At 36.1% G+C, this 21,468-nt stretch overlaps 1 protein-coding gene across 2 annotated transcripts in view; it reads left to right on the forward strand.

Moving 5' to 3' along the window:
- The window catches only part of OLFM3 (olfactomedin 3), a 313,170-nt gene that overhangs the window by 289,493 nt on the left and 2,209 nt on the right, over nucleotides 1–21,468 (forward strand). For both annotated transcript variants that reach the window (XM_006830904.1, XM_006830903.1), the window contains exon 5: nucleotides 20,778–20,884. In XM_006830904.1, coding sequence (XP_006830967.1) covers nucleotides 20,778–20,884 — 107 coding nt within the window. The remainder of the gene's footprint in view (nucleotides 1–20,777; nucleotides 20,885–21,468) is intronic.

The following is a 21,468-nucleotide window of genomic DNA, read 5'->3' on the forward strand; positions in this document are numbered from 1 at the left end:
TTGAATCAGGAGAGATTATAAATCCATTTAGGGATATATGGTTTTGGTAGCTCTGGTAGTGTAGTCATTACAGTATGGCTGTTGCCCTTCTGTGGGAGAAAGATGGGGCTTTCTGCATATGTAAACAGAGAGAGAGAGAGAGAGAGAGAGAGAGAGAGAGAGAGAGAGAATGTGCAAGTTAGTTTGAACCTTAAGGACGCCAGTTCAAACTCACCAGCTACTGCTTGCTCGTAGGAAACCCTATACAGGGTCACTATGGGTCAGAACTGACATGATGGCACTTAACAATAATAACAATGTGTGTATATATATATGTTTTTGTTAATTGCCATTGAGTCTATTCAGACTCAAAGCGATCCTGTGTAGGGTTTCCGAGGAACAGCTGGTAAATTTGAAGTACCAAGCTTCCGGTTCAAATTGACCTTGCAGTCTAATGCTTATCCTACAGTGTCACACCAGGACTCCATATTTTTAAAAAAATACACACACACATAAACTATCATAAGTTGAATCAGAAGTGATTGTAAATTCATTTAGGGACAGTATGTTGTTGTTGTTGTTATGTGCCATCGAGTCGGTTCCGACCCATAGCGACCCTGTACAGGGTTTCCGAGGGTGTATAGACAAACAATATTTTAGGTGTTGACATCACATGACATGACAAGGTGAGCCATTCTGTAACCATAGAAAATGTTTTCTCAAGGTAAGGAAAAACTCTTCTGAAATGTTTATTTTGAAATATTACTCTGAAATAAGCTTGGAAAAGGAGTTAAAGCATTTGAAAAGAAATGATTAATTAATTTCTAGAAAAGAAACCTTCAGTGAATAAATGTAAAATTAAAAAATCTAATTTGAACAAAATTTCAAATGCTTATGAGGACTGTTTAACAAATGCATTTCAAGTAATAAAAAGAGCTAAATGCAAAATGTCACATTCATTTTTTATGGCTTCAAAACAATATGGAAAATCATCCATCAGGAGCCCCATTGCAGGCATCCCAGGGTTTCCGAAAGAACCAACCAAATTAATCAGAAAGAAATAGCATAAAGCCTAAGGCTAAACACATGTTCAGGAATTCTCGGCTCCTCATTCTCATTAAACATGGTCCACAGTTGTTCATCTCTAGCTGGTATCATAATGATCAACTGTCTAGATTTGATGGCTCCCATTCTTGCTCTTCTCTTACCCATTGCCTAGAATATTGCTGAAAGAATTTTGTTAAGTATAAATTTGAAATTATGCTGATTAGCTTAAAACTATCAACTCTTTGTGTAAGAATGCAGTCCACGGTTTATGAGACCCTTTGTGTTTGGTCCTCCCTACCTTGTCAATCTTTAGTCCTGCTACTTCCTCTTTCACATACTATATCCCAGTCACAGGTGTGTCCCACATTTTTTTATTACAATTCCCTTATGGGGAACTCTCTTTATTTACTTGTTCTGAATCAACACATTTGTATCTGCCACCTATGACTGATTTCTCTTCATTCTTTTGGTCTCAGTTCAAATGTCTTGTCTGAATCTTTCATTGTAATCCCTGACTAGCGTATGTGCCCCTGATAGATGCTTCCCAAACTTGGTAGTACCTCAATGATTAGACTTTTCATGCTTAATTATCATTGTAAGTATAATTGAGAATCTCCCTTGCTAGACTTTTGTTCCATGAGGACTGGAACAATGTTGTCTTACTCAGTCTAAATGACTGGTGAAAAAAAAAAGTTACTCAATAAATATTGAATTGAATAAGTCAATTCAATAAGGAGTCATAGTAAGAATTTCTAAGCCTTTCAACAGAGCAAAATTTAGCCATTTCAAGTGGTAGGCAAAGTCTGTTTATCTTGTTAAATAAGACCCCTTTTAGCTACATAACATTTAAGTTGGAATAGTATTGTTGTTAAGTGCTGTCGACTCGGATCTGACTTACAGCAACCTTGCATAGGGTTTCCAAGGAGCAGCTGGTGAGTTTGAACAGCCAACCTTGTTATTCAAACTGACTTTGTAGTCTAGTGCTTTATCCCACAGCACCAGTGACTGAAACTAAGCAGGGCAAAGGTTATTTGACATACACTTATTTACTTCTTTTCTGTGCTATGCATTTATAGTTCAAGTTGTAAAGTTTATTGTTAATATACATTCAATAAACATTACTGACATAGGAAAAAATTCTGATCTTGTATTTTATTATTTTTCAATCACTAATTACGTTTAGTTCAAGGTACATACTACTTGCATATGAGAATTGATGTTTCTACTCAACATGTTAAGAGGACACCATAAGCTAAGAATTATGTATTTGAGTGTCCTCAATGACCAAGTTATTTTGGGAGTTACAAAGAAATATCCAAATGCAAATTTCATTAGTTCATAAAGTATCTGGTATAAGTTTTTCTGTAACTGACAGCACACAAGGCTGGTCAATGTTAGTGGTTTGCTATGGAAGAAGTCCATTTACTATAGATGAACCATTTCAGACCCTGAGAATCAACTGACTCTTATTCCAAACATCTCACAAATAAAGTTGAGCACATGGAACCTACATGCTGAGATCAGGCATTTGCTATGTAAAAATGTTGTTGTTGTTGTTAAGTGCTTTTGAATTGGCTCAAGGTCGTAGTGACCCTGTATATGGGTTCTAATGAGAAACTGGTGAGTTTGAAATGCCAATCTTATGATTCAAACTGACATTATGGTCCTGTGCTTTATCCCACAGCACCACACCAGGACTCTACTACAGCAAAGATAGATATAAGATGGTTCTAACTAGTTACATGATTGAGGCTTAACATGTGCCTGTTACAGTTTTGAGGTATTATATTAACTCTTAAAAAGCTCTTAGATTTTCTCAATTTTAGAAGATAATTTCACTTTTAACATATTCTGTCTTGATTCACTTAGCTGAAAACAATTTCTACTGTAATTAGCTTGTTCTCATGGATAATAAAAAACTATCATTAATGCAAATAAACTTTTGCTAAAGACAATTCAAAAATGGTTTCAGCAGTACATTGACAGGGAGCTGCCAGAAATTCAAACAGGATTCAGAATATGTGGAACGAGGGCTACCACTGCTGACATCAGATGATGAAAACAGAGAATATGAAAAAGATGTCTGTTGTTGTTAAAGTGCAGTCGAGTTGGTTCTGACTCATTAGAACCCTGTATAGCATTCACAAGGAGCAATTGGTAAGTTTGAATCATTAACCTTTCAGCTCAGACTTTGTGGTCCAGTGCTTATCCTAGGGCAACACACCAGGACTCTAAAAGATGTCTAGTTGTGCTTTATGGACTATGCAAAGGCATTGGATTCTATAGATCATAAACTATTGACAACATTGCAGAAAAATAGGAATTCCAGAGCACTTAATTGTGCTCATGAGTAACCTGTACATAGACCAAGAAGCTATCTTTCAAACAAAACAAGGGCATACTAAATGGTTTTAAATCAGGAAAGTGTGAACCAAGGTTGTATCCTTTTACCAAATGTATTCAATCTGTATGCTGAGCAAAGAATCCAAGAATTACATGAAGAAAAATGTGGCATCAAGATTGAAGGAAATCTCATTAACAATATGTGATATTGACACAACCTTGCTTGATTACAGCCATCAGTATCGATTGCATCTCAATGTAAATAAATGAAAAGTCTTTACAACTAGGCCAATAAATAACATCATGATAAATGGAGAAAAGATTGAAGCTGTCAAAGACTTCATTTTGCTTGGATCTATAATCAACACTCATGGAAACAGCTGTCAAGAAAACAAATGATGTATTGCATTGGGCAGATCTGCTGCAAATGACCTCTGTAAAGTATTAAGGAAAAAGATGTCATATTGAAGACTAAGGAGGGCTTGACCCAAGTCATGATATTTTCAATAGCCGCATATGCATGTGAAAGTTGAACAATGAATTCGGAAGACCATAAAAACATTAATGCTTTGAATTATGGAAATGAGTAAGGACATTGAAAGTACCATAGACTATTAGAAGAAACAACTGATCTGTCCTGGAAGAAAAACAGCTAGAATACTCCTTTGAAGTAAGATTAGTGAGACTTTGCCTCTCATATTTTGAACATGTTACCAGTGGGACCAGTCCCTGGAGAAAGGACATCATGCTTGGTAAAGTAAAGGGTCAGCAAGAAAAGAGAAAGACCTCCAGAAGATGCACTGACACAGTAGCTGCAACAATGGGCTCAAACATAACAATTTTAAGGTTGGCATGGGACTGGGCCAGGTTTCATTGCTGTGCATAGGATTGCTGAGTCAGAACAAATTCAAGGGCACCTAACATGGTCCTTTCAGATCATTCATAATCCACAGTTTGTTTTTGTTTCATAATTTGCCTATCACTAACACCTCCCACACAACTTCCTGCAATATTGAAAAATGTATTGTGATAAAAGTTGAAGTGGGCATAAATTAATACTTTTCCTTTTTACTCAACCTTTGATACTGGGTTTCTTTTTATTGGGTCTTTGGATGGTGAGTATACACTGTCTGTATATGTTGTTGTTGTTAAGTGCCTTCCAGTTGGTTCTGAGTCATAGCAACCATTTATAGGGTTTCTTAGTCTTTAATTTTCACAGGAGCAGAAAGCCTCATCTTTCTCCTGTGGAGCAACTGGCGGGCTTGAACTTTGGACCTTGTAGTCTGCAGTTCACTGCTTATTGTATGGAGCTATCATGCTCCCTACATGCATATGTGTGTGGTGCCGTAGGATCAGCACTGGCCTGTGAAATACAAGGTTGGAAGTTCAAACCTACCAGCTGCTCCTCATAAACGATATACAGAGTTGTGATGAGTCGGATCAACTCAACAACACTTAACAACAACAACAACAACAACTATATATCTATATGTAATTGTTAAGTGCCAGTCTGGTGGTTCACAGTCCAGTGCTTAACATATGGAGCTACTGCACTCCCATGTATGTTTATTGTTGTTGTTGTTAAGTTCCCTCTAGTTGGTTCTGACTCATAGTGGCCCTATATAGTGTTTCCAAGGAGTGGCTGATGTGTTTAAACCGCAGATCTTGAGTTCAAGTACTAAATGTATCAGTATATGCATATGTAAATGTATATATAACCATCAGTGGTCCTTTTTTATACACTTTTCTGCCTAGACTAAGATTTAAAATAACATTTTAAATAAACTATGTGAAAAAAAATATATTAACTTTTATTGTGAGTAGTTAAAACTGTGAAATCTGCTGCAGCTGTATGTCACCAAGTTAGTCCTGACTCATAGCTACCCTTTATAGGATATCCGAGGCTGTAAATCTTTATTGACTCAGAAAGCCTCATTTTTCTCTCACAGAGTGGCTGTTGGATATACTGCTGACCTTGCAGTGAGCATCACAATGTATAACTCACTACTCTAACAGGGCTATTTTGATTAAGTCTAGTAACCAAAAACAAAGTTACCAAACATGTCCTTGGAAACCCTATACAGGATCACTAAGAGTTTGAAACTACTCAATGATGCTTAACAACAATCATAAACAATAAAATGTTTGGTAAATTATCAAACATAAACCTGTGTTTAGCATTCTTATTTAATGAGATTTATTTAATTGATGCCTTTGAGTTGTGGTGTTGGAGGAGAATACTGAAAGTGTCATGGACTGCCAAAAGAACCAATAGATCTGTTTTGGAAGAAGTGCAGCCAGAGTGCTCCTTGGAGGCCAGGATGGCTAAGCTTCGTCTCTCATATTTTGGACATGTTGTCCGGAGGAAACAATCGTTGGAGAAGGATGTCATGCTGGGTAAGGTGGAGGGTCAGAGAAAAAGAGGAAGACCCCTAACGAGATGGATCAGCCAGGTGGCATCATTGATGGACTCAAGTGTGGCAGCGGTAGTGAGGTTGGCCCAGGATCGGACATTGTTTCGTTCTGCTGTGCATGGGGTCGCTATGAGTCGGTTCCGACTCGATGGCACCTGACAACAACAACAACATTTAATGAGATGGGTGTTATCTGGTGGATTAAATGATAAAACATTATCATTGTTGTTGCTGTCAGCTGTTAGTTGATGCTGAGTTAATTGAGACACAAGGTCTTATAAACTTAAAACAGTTCTCACATGTTTCATAGCCTCTTTCCTAGATGATTAGCAGCCCTCAGCTTCCTATTCACTGGTATCCATTGGTAGAAAGGTCACCATCACAATAAATCTAACTCATTGATCATTTTTGTCCTAAAAACTTCGTAGTTTGCTCTATCACATGATGTTTATACCAATAAGTCGAAAGTGCTTAGTAAGCATCTTCTGAACAGAAAGAATATTTACCAGCTGGACTACAACTCTTAAATATAGAGCAAAATGCATGTCCAGGCAGATGTATGCTGTTTGCAGCATAAGCCCTGGACTGATAACTGCAAGGTCAAAGATTCAAATCCATTAGCTGCTCCTTGGAAACCCTATACAGGATCACTAAGAGTTTGAACCTACTCGATGATGCTTAACAACAATCATAAACAATAAAATGAAATATAAATCCACAGGATCACTGAAAGAGAAAGTAAGTTAATCTTAATATTTTTCACTAAAAAAAAAGCCTACTCCAATTTTTAAGACAATGTTTGATACGATTGTACAATTACAAAAGAAATCAGCTATATAATTTTGAATGTGGCACTAGGTAATATTTGATTAACACTTTACTAAATAGTCTTCCTTCTTGGAAATTGGCACAAGTTGGACCAAATATCTTTGAGAATCCTTTAAAGTCTAGGCTTAGTATTATCTCATAAGAATGGAGTCCTGGCGTGGCACTGCAGGATAAGCCTTCGACTGCAAGGCTTGTTTGAACCACAAGGGTGATGGTTCAAACTCACCAGTCACTCCTTGGAAACCCTATACAGGGCCACCATGAGTCTGAACCTACTTGATAGCACTTAACAACAAAGATCAGAATATCATGCGTTCAGGAGAAGAAATAGATGTTATTTGATATCAAGATCACTGATAGGAACCTGTTGCCATTGAGTCAAATCTGATTCATGGTGACCTCATGTGTTACCTAGTTGAGCTTCTCCATAGTGATTGCTGGACTGTTTTTTATCTTTATGGAAGCAGATTATAAGTTTTGTTTTTCTTTCTCCTGTGGCACTGCTGGGTGGGTTCAAACTATCAATCTTTAGGTGAATTTCATGAAGCAACCAACCTAATGGTTTCATGCTGCTCAGATCTAGAGTAGAACATGGGATAATTAGAATATCAATAATATAATAACAGGGACAAGAAAACTCATTCACCAATAGCATCTTCACTCTTTGCAAAGGCTTACCAACATACAAAACAAATCAGCAGAGAGTAGAAATGAATTGGGTAGAATAGTATAAAATTGCAACAATGATCAATGCATTTCCATTTTTTTCTTCAGTGGATGTACTTTTAGTTAAAATGTCATTGTGTACAGCCTACAAATTTTAAGACGCTGAAAATAAAACTGACCTCATTGCCTACAAGATCTAAGTTTCTCCCCAATAGTAAATAAGTGCTGAGGGAAATACAAGTCATTGAGAACCCTAGCCACCACTTAGCTTCTTTCTACTAGAGAATTAAAGGTTTAAAGAAAATAAAATTTAGAAAAATGCTTCAACAGCAAGCACACTAGTGACCTTAATGATATATAGCAGTGCTCTTTCCTAAGCGGTTAATTTTTTCCTAGGTGAGACTGACTAGAATAAAATCCCCTGTGCTTAATTATATCATATCACATTCTTAGACATGCAGAATATAATTATGTGCATGGGAAAATTAGACTAAAAATGCATGGTTAAAACTCTCAGACACCATTTGAGATCACCAACAGATATTTAATGTAGAATATAATCAGGCTTCCAACTTTTCTACACCGTCCTCCCCAACCGTTTATCAATACTCCGTACTATTTTAGGACAATGGTCTGGTGCCATCTAGTGAATCACTAGATGCATATTTCTATTAACACAAACAATTTTGAGGCATCATGCTTAACTTAAGTATCAATAACATTTAGAAACTTGGGGTGTCACAAGTCATGAAACTTGATATTTATCATGTGTTTGCTAATTTAGTTTGTAAAAGGCACATGGTAATAATCTTATCTGCACATTCAACAAATATTTATTGACTGCCTCATGCATACTGGCACTTGGTTAGATACTTGAAGATGCAAAGGTGAATTAAAACATCCTTTCTATACTGTTAAAAAGATTGCATTGTAGTGGGAACAAGAAGCATGTAAATATAGACAGTAGTGTAAAGTGCCTAGTGTTTGACAGAATGTTTCTTAGAAGCAAGGATGACAAGACTTTGGCCATGTTATCAGGAAGAACTAGTCCCTGGAGAGGGACATCATATTTGGTAAAATAGAGGCTCAACAACAACAACAAAAAGGGAAGACCCTTAACAAGACAGACCAGCAGCTGGGAACATAGGCTCAAACATAGCAACAGTAATGAAAGACCAGGCAGTATTTCGTTCTACAGCACTATTATACATAGTGTTGCTATGAGTTAGGTGCACTTTGATGGCACCTAAAAACAACAACAACAAAAACCTGTTTGACAGGCACCATGGCAGCTATTTTACATGTGCTAGTTCTAATCTATGCAACAGCCCTGGGACAGGCATTATTATTGGCAATTCATTGAAAACCAATACTCAGTTGATGTTAATTTGCCTAAGGTACATGCTGGAGGCCGGATTCCAATATTCACACCTAAGTTAACAACAACAACAACAAAGTTCATCTGAGTTTAAAAATTGAGCTCTCTTCCTTATGCATCATCTATTTTATTGCTTACATACACTAGAGAAATACCTTAGACATAACAATATGTTTAACTCAGTGGATAGAATCAACATCTGCCCAGTTGCTGAAGAACAGCTATTCTTGATTTCCCCTATGCCATCACTACATTTTTTCTCTCCTCCAGCCTTTCTTGAAAATCCTCCCTCTTTTTCCATCCTTATTTCCACCACCCCAATACAGAGCACAATTCATCCTTTATCAGTTAGATTATTGCATTGACCTCCTAACCACTTGTACTGCCTAAAGTCATGCCCTGATCATCATGCAAAGAATTGAGAGCAATCTTTCCAAAGGCAAATCTAAATATATTACATCTATCTTAACCCAGAGTGCTTTATATTTCAAATTAAATCTACACAATTTGTAGGGTCTATAAATCTGTTAAAGACAGGGACCCTCCCTGATTCTTCAGCCCCTTTTTTTCTCAAGTGTCAATCATGTGCTCACGCTAAACTTTTGTCATTTTGCTCATTTAGTTCTTCATTTCTTAGCTGTTGAACCTGCTCTTCCCTTCATAGAACACTGTTCCTTCCTAGATCACGTACACAAATTCTAATCATTTTTCATTTTATACATCAGACACAATCTGATTGCTCCTGAACATGATTGGATTCCCCTGACATGTTTGCACCCACAGCCCTCCACTCTCTCTTTTATGACATGGGCACATTTTACAGAAAATTCTTATTTGATTCATTTTTTGTTTTAATATTTGCCCATTTATAGGAATTCCTGAGTGCTTCCAACAAAGTGTTCAGGTGCTAACTGAAATGTTAGAGGTTCAGATCTGCCCATTGGCACATTGAAAGAGAAACCTGGCAATCTAGGTCTGAAAAATCAGCTATTAGAGCCCTACGGAGTATAATTCTACTCTGACATACATGGAATCACCATAAATCACAATTGACTGGGTGACAACTATTTTGTTTTACTCACTTATAGAAAACTTGCCCTTTCTCTGAGAGTTCAGGGATCATCCCTACCTGTTTCCAGTCAAATTGTTAGAAGTTGTCAAAATACATCTGAAACATGATCACTGCTACTGAGTTGATTCCAACTCACAGTGACACTATAGAGCAAATTTGTTGTTGTTGTTAAGTGCTGTTGAGACATAATCATAACTACTTTTCCTACTCATAGTGAACCTGTGTAGAGTTTCCAAGGAGCAACTGGTGAGTTTGAACTGATGACCTAGTGCTTCAAACTGACCACACAGTGCCACACTGCTTTATAGGGGTTTCTGAGACTGTAAATCATTATAGAAACAAAAGAATCAGCTTTCTCCTATAGAGCAGCTGATGGGATTGAATTATTGACTTTGTGGTTTCCACCCAGTGCTTAACCCACTGTGTAATCAGTCCTCCTACCAAAAACATGTTGTTGTTGTTAGGTACCCCGGTTCTGATTTGTAGTAACTCTATAGAAAACAGAAGGAAACTGCCGAGTCCTGCACTATCTGCACAATCATTGTTGCTCATGAGCCCATTGGTGCTGCCTCTGTGTCAATCTATCTTATTGGATGTCTTCCTCTTTTTCATTGACTCTCCAATTTTCTAAGCATGATGTCCTTCTGCTGGGGCTGGTCCCTCTTCATAATATGTCCAAAGTATGAGAGACAAAATCTAGCCATCCTTGCTTCTAAGGAGCATTCTGGTTGTATTTCTTCCAAGACAGATTTTTTAGTTCTTCTAAGCGTTCATGGTACTTTCAATATTCTTTGCAGACACCATAATTAAAATTCATCAATTCTTCTCCAGTCTTTCTTATACATTGCCAATTTTCATATGCATATGAGGTGATTGAAAATACCATGGCTTGGGTCAACACCTTAGTCCTCAAACTGACATCTTTACTCTTGAACATTTTAAAGAGGTCTTTTACAGCAGATTTGCCTAATGCAATGTATCATTTGACGCCTTTACTACTGCTTCCTTGAGCAATGATTGTGGATCCAAACAAATTGAGGTCTTGGACAACTTCAATCTTTTCTCTATTTATCATGATGCTACTTATTGATCCAGTTGTGAGGATTTTCATTTTCTTTGCACTGGGGTTCAACACATATTGAAGGCTGCAATCTTTACTCTTCACCAGTATTTCAAGTCTACTTTGCTGTCAACAAGCAAAGTTGTGTCATCTGCATATTGCAGGTTATTAATGAGTCTTCCTCTAACCTTGATGCTACATTCTCATCATATAATCCAATTTCTCTGATTATTTGCAAAGCATTCAGATTGAATAAGTATGGTGAAAGGATATAACCCCAATGTACATCTTTCCTTATTTTAAGCCATTCAGTATCCCTTTGTTCTATTTGAACAAGCTGCCTCTTTATCTATGTACAGGGTGCTCCTTAGCACAATTATGTGTTCTGGAATGTACATTCTTTGCAAACCTGAAACACAGTAGGTGAAAATATAATGTCTCTAGAGTGTTTGAAATAAATATTATTTTCAGGGTAAAAAGACTTATGTACCATGAAGAAGTACATTAGTGTACACCCAATAAACTAATATGTATATGTATATATATTTTTTAATCTAAAGCTAAAACCTTGTGGAAAAGCACATCCTTGTACCACCTTTATTTTGGTAGCAATTTGTCCTTTTTTATTCAATATCAATGCAGTGTTTCCTTCCCAAACATCTGATATTGCACTCTACTCAGCACATAAAACACCAGACTCTGAAAATCTCAGTGAAATCAGGAATTAACAGAGCAGTAAAAATATGTGCACGGGTGTCCAATTACGTTAGCTATTTAACAGGAGAAATTTAAAGAGTATGCTCTCAATTTGTTGAGGTCACAGTCTTCTGTCAAAGACAATCCTGTTGTTAGGTGCCCTAGAGTAGGTTCTGACTCACAACCATTCTCTATATAATGGAACAAAGCAATGCCTGGTCCTGCCTCACAACTGTGGTCATGTTTGAGTCTATTGTTGCAGTCACTGTGTCTTTTCTACTTGTCCAGCGTCTTCTTTATTGGTGACCCTGTACCAAGCATGATATCTTTCTCTAGGTCCCAACTGATAGTATGTCCAAAGTACAGCATTCTGGCTGTACTTCCTCCAACATATATTTGTTCATTCTGGCAGCCCATGATATATTTGATATTTTTAACCAACACCATAATTTGAAGTCATCAATACTTCTTAGGGCTTCCTTCTTTGTTGTCCAGCTTTCACATTACATATGAGATCATTGAAAGACCATGGATGGAGTCAAGCACACCTTAGTCTTCAAAGTGACATTTTCACTCTTTAATACTTTCAATAGGTCTTTTGCAACACGTTTGTCCAATGCAATACATCGTTTGATCTCTTTACTGCTGCCACTATGAATGTTGACTATGACAACTTTTTAGACTAATGCGTAAAATGACCATTTTTTTCAGAACCCATGCACTTGATGATGACTCATTCTTTTGGAAACCTGGAACTCTGGTTATTCCAGCTACATCTTTTGGATAATGGGTCTATCTTTGCTAAAAATTGAATTATTCATCTTTTTTTCTATGCCATATGTTTTTCTGGGTTTCAGCTAAAGTATATGCCTATTAAATACATAGAATATGTGTTTTAAGAGGCAAGCATAATTTGTCAAATTACTTGGAATTTCACAATGACTACATTCTCTTTAAATATATGTCCATAATGTAAAAAAATAATAATAAAATAAAATCCAGATTTAGATAGGAAGACACTTTTTTGTAATAAAGACTACCATAATAAAAAGAATATTCCAATTCCAGAAATCTGCAAGCTCCAAATCAAACAGACAAAAAAAAAAAAAATGTACTTTATAGGATAAGGAAGGGTAAGTAAAAAATAGTATTGACTTTTTAAGGGAAAGGGATAATGACTAAAGATGTCCCACTGTGGAGTCCCTAAATGACACATATGTTTTAAGCACACATCTGCTAATAGGAAAGTTAGAGGTTTAAGTCATTCCAGAGGCATCATGGAGAAATCCCAGACAATCTGCTTCTAAGATATCAGCCATTGAAAACTCTACATACTTTGACATATTTGGAGTCTCCTTGAGTTAGAATAGACTCCGCAATTGATTTACTGGTCAGTGTTTAACAGTATAAGCTGATGTGATATGAGATCCCATTTGCTAGTAGTTGTTTACTCTTGGGGACAAGCAGAATTCAGGGACTTATAGGAAGGAATCCTCATGTGGCACTGCAGGATAATGCACTGGCCACAAGGTCAGCTTGAATCATCAGGTCAGCAGTTTAGGCTAACCAGCCTTTCCTCAAAAACTCTATACAGGGTCACTGTGAGTCAGAACCAACTCAACGGCACTGAACAACGACAACATAGGAAGGAGAGAAGCCCGAGGAAAATAATTATTTAAAACAAGGCATAAGATGAGAAATGGGCAATTGTGAGTGTTTGTCAATAATATATGTCAAATCCCAGTAAAAGGAAAAGGAAGACAATGTTTAAAATAAGGGTAAATTTTTGTTTATTGTAGAAAATTAAGAGTAATTAGATATATGCCTATTATTCTTGAACCCATTTGCCAGACATCCTCTGGAAATTAATTCCATCTTTCTGTTTAAGACAGCATCTATTATGTTTACCTCTATTTTCCCATCTTTCCATCAACAGTATAGTTGGTAAGATTGGTCATACAAATCAAAGCTTAAATAATATAAATAGATTTTGAGATACAAACTTATTTTCAACAGCTTCAGTAGGTAGATTTTAAAGATCAAGTCATTTCTGCTTCTCGGTACATGAATCCCCCAATGGCCTTAAGTAAAAAGAAATAAGATTCTGTCCATAAACATAATCACTAAACCATTTAATTTACTCAAATGGTCATGGCCCTAGGATTCAAATGCAGAAGCTGTTAGTCTAGGATATTACGAAGTACAATTACACGTTAAAGAAATAAGCAAAAAAGAAGACAAATGGTTTGTATGCTTCACTGATCCAAACAACTGATCTTCCTGCTGAATTCTTAATAATATCTTCTCCAGAACTACAGATTGATAAATATGGTTTATAACTTATCATCTAGAAAACCCACATAGTAGCTGTAAGTCATCAGAGAAATAAAATGCTCACTTTCTTCAACTGTCTATTCAGTATATTTTCTGATACATAGAATGCATGTATGTAATACATTATAAAATGCTAAAATTTTCATGTGTCTCAGTGCTGACAGAATAGCATAGCAAAAGAAAATCATCAATGAAGCAAGACTCTTAACTTCCTTCTTTGACATTCGCCATTGCAGGGACATTTATCTTCTATGCATTAGGCAAAATTATTCTTTCTGTTTGGTTTCCTTTGTCCTCAGAAAATGAGTGCAAAGTGAGAAAGACAAGGATATATTCAAACAAAACCTAGGTTTTAGGTGCACTGAGAAATAGAAATAACTATAATTATTTATTTTATTTCACTTTATTTATACACTTTCTGCACTTCATCACTTTCTTAGGATATCTGCTCCATATTCTATCCTAACAAAGTTTTGTCTGGACTTCTTGCATCTTCAATCTTCTCTTAAATTTTCTTCTAGTGTGATCTAGTCATTTTGAGCTTTCTGTTTATTTCTGCTTATCTTAACTCACCACTTATTCTCATCTATAAAATGAAAAGTCAGCTCTTACCCAGGTTTAGTATATTCAGATTCAGGGTCTTTGCAAGAACTATGATCATAATTAGCATTTGTTCAGTGCTTAACTATGTATCAAATCCTGAAAGATGAATTTAAGATATATATATTATTTGTAAATTGTTATTATTGTTGATTATTAACTCTTCATTTTAAGCATGCTTCTTAGATTGTTTTTCTTTTTGTGTGCTATTGACAAAAAATGGTTTACTCAAAAGGATGCTACTCCACAATGAAAAATTGTGATAGACTTAGGCCAAACTCAGGAAGAGAAGCCTAGATTGTACATGATGAGCCACTGGGCAGATGGGCAATAGCTCATGGGAGCTGTTATTGTTGTTAAGTATCATTGAGTTCATTCTAAGTCCTAGTGACCCAGTATAGGGTTTCCGAGGAGTAACTGACAAGTTTGAACCACCAACCTTGTGAAGTCAAGAGTTTATCCTACAACAGCATATCAGGACTCCACAATGGGTGACAGGAGTAGAGAATAAGATGGAGAGAGGAATATACAGAGGAGAATCTAAAATGCAAAAGTAAGTTCAGAAATGTCATAGTACCTTCCCTGCCAAGCAGTAGATATGAAATATCTTTATTGAGAATTTGAGCTCAAGTAGTTTTTCATGCAAATTTTGAACTTCTGGTGTCGCACTGTAGGATCAGCACTAACTGTGAGTCACAAGGTCAGCAGCTCAAACCCACCAGCTGCTCCTCAGAAACCTTATATAGGGTTGCTATGAGTTGGAATCAACTTGACGGCACTTAACATTTTGAAAACAGTTTGTATCTAATTTAGCAGCCTTTTCATCGAAATCTCACAGAATTAAAGTCTAGATTATAGGGATACATTTCCAGCACACAGACAAGACAGTTACCATTAAGACAAATGTGTAGGAACAAATCAATGAGACCCATTAAGAAGCATTTTGTTGTAGTTGTTATTTGTCTCTGAGTCAATTCCAACTTATAGTGACCATGTATAGGGTTTCAGAGGAGCAGCTTGAGGGTTTGCATCACTGACCTTTCAGATGCAATTTAGTACTTAGCCTACATCACAACACCAGGACTCTGATAAGAAGTATAGCTGTTTTTAATTTATTTTTTACAAACTCTCATATTCAATTTTCATAAAAAATTATCTTAAGGTATGTTTTCTAGAGAAGCAAAACCAATGATAGAGAGAGAGAGAGAGAGAGAAGTTTGTATCAAGGAAATGGTTAACAGTTGTCGAGTCCCAGGTCCTCAGCAGAAGACAGAGAGAATCTGCATGTTCATTATATTGGAAGCAGTCCACACATCCAAGGAAGAGACCCTTCAATTGATTGACTGCTCATAGCTACTCATCATAAAGTTAACTATGCCTGTATTAGGTTTCATGACCATGCAGATAAGCACAACTCAAATGCTAAGACACTGGAAATCATGGCCAAGTAAAGTTTACATAGAATCCTAACTATTACAAAAAGTAAACATGATAAATTAAATAAATTGCCTTGGCTTGACCATTTATGGATATGAGCAGTTCAGAATAAGATTTATTTGAAGTTATGTAATGAAGTTTTCCTCATGAAAGAGATATTATTATATGTTACAGAACATAGAACTGAAGTTGTAAAATAAAATAAAAAATATCCATAATAATAAAATAGTAAAACAACACTACATGTATAGGACCTTAGGTGGAGTCCTGAGCCCCATCCCAAACCATCTAAGGTAGGACATTGCCACTTAAAAGGACATGCAGACCAGCTTGGAGCAGCTAGAGGAACAGAAGATACTTTTTGTGAAAAAGACCAGCAGGAAAACTCAAAAACAAAAATGGCAGTCTCATTGACTACTACAAGAACAAACAAGTTTTTCTCCTGGGAGCCATCAAGGCAAGCAATCAAGTCCCTTCAGGACAAACCCCTCTCCAAGACTGAAACTCAAAGAGGACACATTAGCTGGCATGTATGCTTGCTGGCAAACGCTTTAGTCTTATTTGTGAGCAGAAATGGGGGAAAGGCAGTAATGAAAATATGCGTTGAGTTCTAACACATCCCATAAACTCAGTGACCTGGAGATGAGAGAGAAAAGAGTAAGGGCTGGTTGGGCTGAAGTGTGTAAGACCTGAGAACTCCTGAGCCCATGAACAAGGACCTAGACACAGAGGGCTAGAGCTGAGAGTGAAGCGTCCAGCTGATATGAAGTGAGGGAGGTGCACAAGAATGCCCAAACTTGAAGATATTACACATTTCACTGAGTTTCAATGGTTTGAATTATCAGAACTCAACGAGAGGAAGATAAAAAAAATTGTTAAAGAAATATGTGCAAATTGCTACAATTTGATGAACTTGACCTATACTTACAGATGCAGTAATTCAAAATACCAAACAAAAGGGAAGGCATCTTCACATCAAGAATCAAGCCTATCCCCTCTGTACACAGGGTTGATAGAGATGGGCAACTTAGACATTGGATACCTAAAATGGGGGAGGGGGGCAATAAAGGCACAAACTAAGTGGTTTACAAGTTTTCAAGAGGGAGTTTAGTTTCTGAGTGTGCCGGGGAAGGTAGAATCCCCACTGAATAGTTTTAATCTTCTCTAGACGAGTCTGGTGAAAGGAGATGGGGATAAGATTCTTATGATCCAATAGTGAGTAATTGATATCATGACTAATTGTGACTGTCACAACTGTAAAAATAGAAGTTTTGTAACATAAAGGAGGGAGTAGTTAATCTTACATTCCAGGAACAGAGGACTCTAGGACCATAAGTGGAACACTCTAAGATGACAACAGAATATTGAATATTGAAACATGAAGAGGAGCACCAGAACAGTGTCAGATGCAGTGCCGGAAGATGAGCCCCTCAGATTGGCAAATCCTCTGGCACTGTATCTGACAATATATGACTGAGAGAAAGCTGCCTTCTCAAAGTAGAGTTAACCATGATGATTTGAATAAGTGTTTGGGATCGTCATCTGCTGATGGGGCACACAACTCAAGATGAGGAGAATCACCTGTAAACATCCATTAATAAACAGAATGGTATGTACATAGTATGAATCTAGAAAAATTGGAAGTTGTAAACATAAGCATCAATATCCTAGGTATTAGTGAGCTGAAATAAATTCTGGTATTGACCATTTTGAATCTGACAATCTCATGGTTTACTATGCCCAGAAATGACAAATTGAAAAGGAATGATATTGCATTCATCATCAAAAAGAATATTTCAATATCTACCTTAAAGTACAACACTGTCTGTGACAGGATGTTATCCATATGTCTAAAAGGAAGACTAGGGACAACTATTATTCAAACATATGCACCACCACTAAAGCCAGTTTTGATGAAACTGAAGAGTTCTACCAACATCTTCATTCTGAAAACCTTGGCCTCAGTATTAGAGGAAGATTCATTAACAGCCTGCAATATGCAGATGATACAACTTTGCTTCCTGAAAGTGAAGAGGACTTAAAATACTGATGAAGATCAAAGACTATAGTTTTCAGTATGGGTTACACCTCAATGTAAACAAAACAACAATCCTCACCACTGGACTAATAAATAATATTAAGATAAATGGAATAAAGATTGACACTGTCAAAGACTTCAGCACTCATGGAAATAGCAGTCCAGATATTGAGCAATGTATTGTATTAGGCAAATATGCTGCGCAAAATCTCTTTAAATTGTTCAAAAGCAAAGATATTAGTTTGAGGACAAAGCTCATCTGATCCAAGCCATGATATTTTCAATAACTTCATATGCATATAAAATTTGGACAAAGAATAAAGAAGACTATAGAAGAATTGATGCATTTGAGTAATGAGGTTGGATGAGAATATTAAAAGTATCATGGACTGCCAAAAGAGCAAACAAATCTGTGTCAGAAGAAAGTACAGCCAGAATGCTCCTTTGAAGTCAGAATGGCCAAACTTCATCATCCTTTAGACATACTTTCAGAAGAGACCAGTCCTCTCCTTTTTATTCCCTCTCTTTCTAGAAAAATTTCTGTTCAGATGATGGACTTCCGGATTTATTCAATATGCCTGTGTTTTTATTTTTTATTTTCATTATCTTTTTGCTTTAAACATTTTTGGATAACTCTATCTTGTAATGTGTTGCTTTCTAAATTTTTTTTATATTTTAAATATCAATAGCCTTTTTTCTTTTTTATTGTTTTCCATTCATTTTCTTTTCTTGTTTTGTATATGCAATGCTATCTCAAGTTTCTTTCATTTATTGTATAATTAGAGAAATAAATACTCAAATAACTCCATTCAAAACTGGTTAGCATTTTTTTTAGTTTTAATTGATACTTCTTTACTTGTATATTTTTATGTTTTCATACCAAATTGAGCTGATACATTCTAAATAAGTTTTAACCAAGGTCTTGCCATTTAAAATGAATAATGCCATAAAATCTTCTAAAGTTATTTGCCTGATTAATCAGCCTTGAAGAAAATAAAATAATTCACCACATAAAGATGACATCACATTTAGTTTCTTTCACAAAACAAAGAAACATATGTCCAATTTGTTTCATAAAGTGCCCAATTATTACATATGTAGTTATCACTGAAGTAAAAGTAAATGTGCACTGTTGTTAAGTGCCTTTGTGTCTGGTCTGACCCATAGCAACCCTGTATAGGGTTTCTGAGGAGCAGCTGGTGAGCCTGAACTGTGGACCTTGAGGTTCAAACTGACTTTGCAGTCCAGCACATTAACCCACAGAGTCACACAAAGATTCCAAATGTGCAATAGTTATGCAACATATGTTGTATTTGTATTATTTCATATTTTCATATTGTATTAAAAATTATTTTTATGTGGAACATATTGAGTGAAAAATTAGCCAAAATAGGAATCATGCTAAAATTAGTTTTGTTATTGATTTACTTTAGGGATCTGTTCCTTTACTTCTAAACACTTGGGAAACAGTGAAAACTAACTGGAAATTGATCAGTTTTAGAGACAGGCAAAGGAAAATGAAAGTAAGGCTGAGCAAATATTACAACAATTTAGTAAAATGAAAGAAAATAAAATACATATGTTGAAGAAAGAGTGTTGCTTTGTTTAGACCAGCGGCCAACATTGATAGATACCTAGTCATAATAACTTCCTTACATTCTGCCTTTCATAATGCATGTAATAAAGTACTTTTAAATTTGGCCATTTAAAAATGTCACAAAAATGCATTGGATTTCTGTTTGGTTTTGGCATCATTTATGAAGGTCTAGCTTTTCCTAGGGTATTAATATAGAGAGTGATAACAATATTAATTTTTTAAAGAAAGTGATCAACTCTTCATTGTTTATTTCATCTCATGATACTCTGAATCTTTCACTACATGTAACTGCAGGGTCAGAGAACTTGTGTTTTTTTCTTACAAATCTCCTCTAACAAGCACTGCCATCTGCACAAGACTTTGCCTTTCAGAAGTCTACCTTTCTTCCAAATCTACTGTAAATAAAGTTTTTGTTGTTGATACTGCACAACAATATGTTTCACAGGAGCTACTTTTTAATAAATACAAACTGAAAATAGAGCCCTTTTTGACTTGTATAAATTGTCCCTGAGGAGCGCTAGTGGTAATATAAGATAAGCACTAGACTTTCAACCATTAGGCTGGTAACTGAAATGCACCAGTCACCGCCTGGTAGAAAGATTAGGTTTTCTGCTCCTGTAAAGATTTATCGCTTTAGGGACAGTATGAGTTGGAATCAACTCTATGGCAGTAACAGTGGAGATTTAGAAACTGGCCCTAATCTCAAAGGAGGTGTGTGTGTATGTGTGGTTGGTGTTGGGGAAGAAGTGATCAGGTAAACAAGCCCAAGGTCAATTTGCTCAATTTTTCTGACTTCTCTACTTGGAAAACTGAAAAACCAAACTGTAAAATGATTCCTACTCAGAGCAACACTGTGTAAGGTTTCTGGGGCTGTAAATCTTTGCGGGAGTAGAAAGCTTCATCTTTCTTTCACAGTACAGCAGGTGGGTTTGAACTGTCAGTGTTGGGTCAGCAGTCCAGTGCTTATCCTGCAGTACCACTAGGGCTCTTTTACTTAGAAGTAGCAGCTGCTGTATTAAGTAATAAAAACAACAGTTCTATCTTATTTCTTTGCAGATTGTACAAAATCATCTCCAAGTCACAATTTAGACTTAAAACATTGAAATTACAAGTACTCATGGTTCAAAATCTTGCTAACTACAGCCCACCCAATATAAAATGTACATTTATAACATTTGGAATTTATTCCATGAACTTGCTTTGTGTATCATTCTTTTCTTTGTTCTTGATAAGAATGTTGAATCACTGGTCATGTTCACCCAAATTATTTATGTTTCTCTGATTTCAGCATGTGGCAAATTGATGAAAATCACAGGCCCAATTACAGTCAAGACATCTGGAACACGGTTTGGCGCTTGGATGACAGATCCATTAGCATCTGAAAAAAATAACAGAGTATGTTGCTTCAACAAACACATTTGCTTGTACATTATATTTTATTTATACTTTATCTCTACTGGACTAATTAATAATTTCCTTCAAGGATAGTAATTAATTGTAAAAAGCATTACATTATTTGTATATATTTTCAGTTTGATAGCATGAACATCTCCAAAGGTAAATTGCAAACTTATTTTATTTTTTAATGTTCTTTCATATACTTTACCAATATGTTGTTGTTGTTAAGTGCCATTGAGTTGGTTCCAACTCATAGTGACCCATGTATAGGGTTTTGAGGAGCAGCTGGGTGGTTTGAACAGTCAACCTTTTGGTTCACAGTCTAGTGCTGATCCACAATGCCACACCAGTATAGTAAATCTATTTTTTAATCAGGTTTAAAATCAATCATTGTAAGGAACTTAATGAAAGTATGTAAAATTTCCAGTATGTTGCTGTTGTTAAGTGCTGTAGAGTTGGTTCTGGCTCGTGGTGACTCCTTAGGATTTCTAAGGAGCAGCTGGTGAGTTTGAACTGCTAATCTTGCAGTTAGCAGTCCAATGCTTATTTAATAGTGCCACAACAGGCAGGACTCCAAAATC

This window comes from Chrysochloris asiatica, unplaced genomic scaffold (assembly GCF_000296735.1).
Source record: "Chrysochloris asiatica unplaced genomic scaffold, ChrAsi1.0 scaffold00002, whole genome shotgun sequence".
Lineage (NCBI taxonomy): Eukaryota > Metazoa > Chordata > Mammalia > Afrosoricida > Chrysochloridae > Chrysochloris > Chrysochloris asiatica.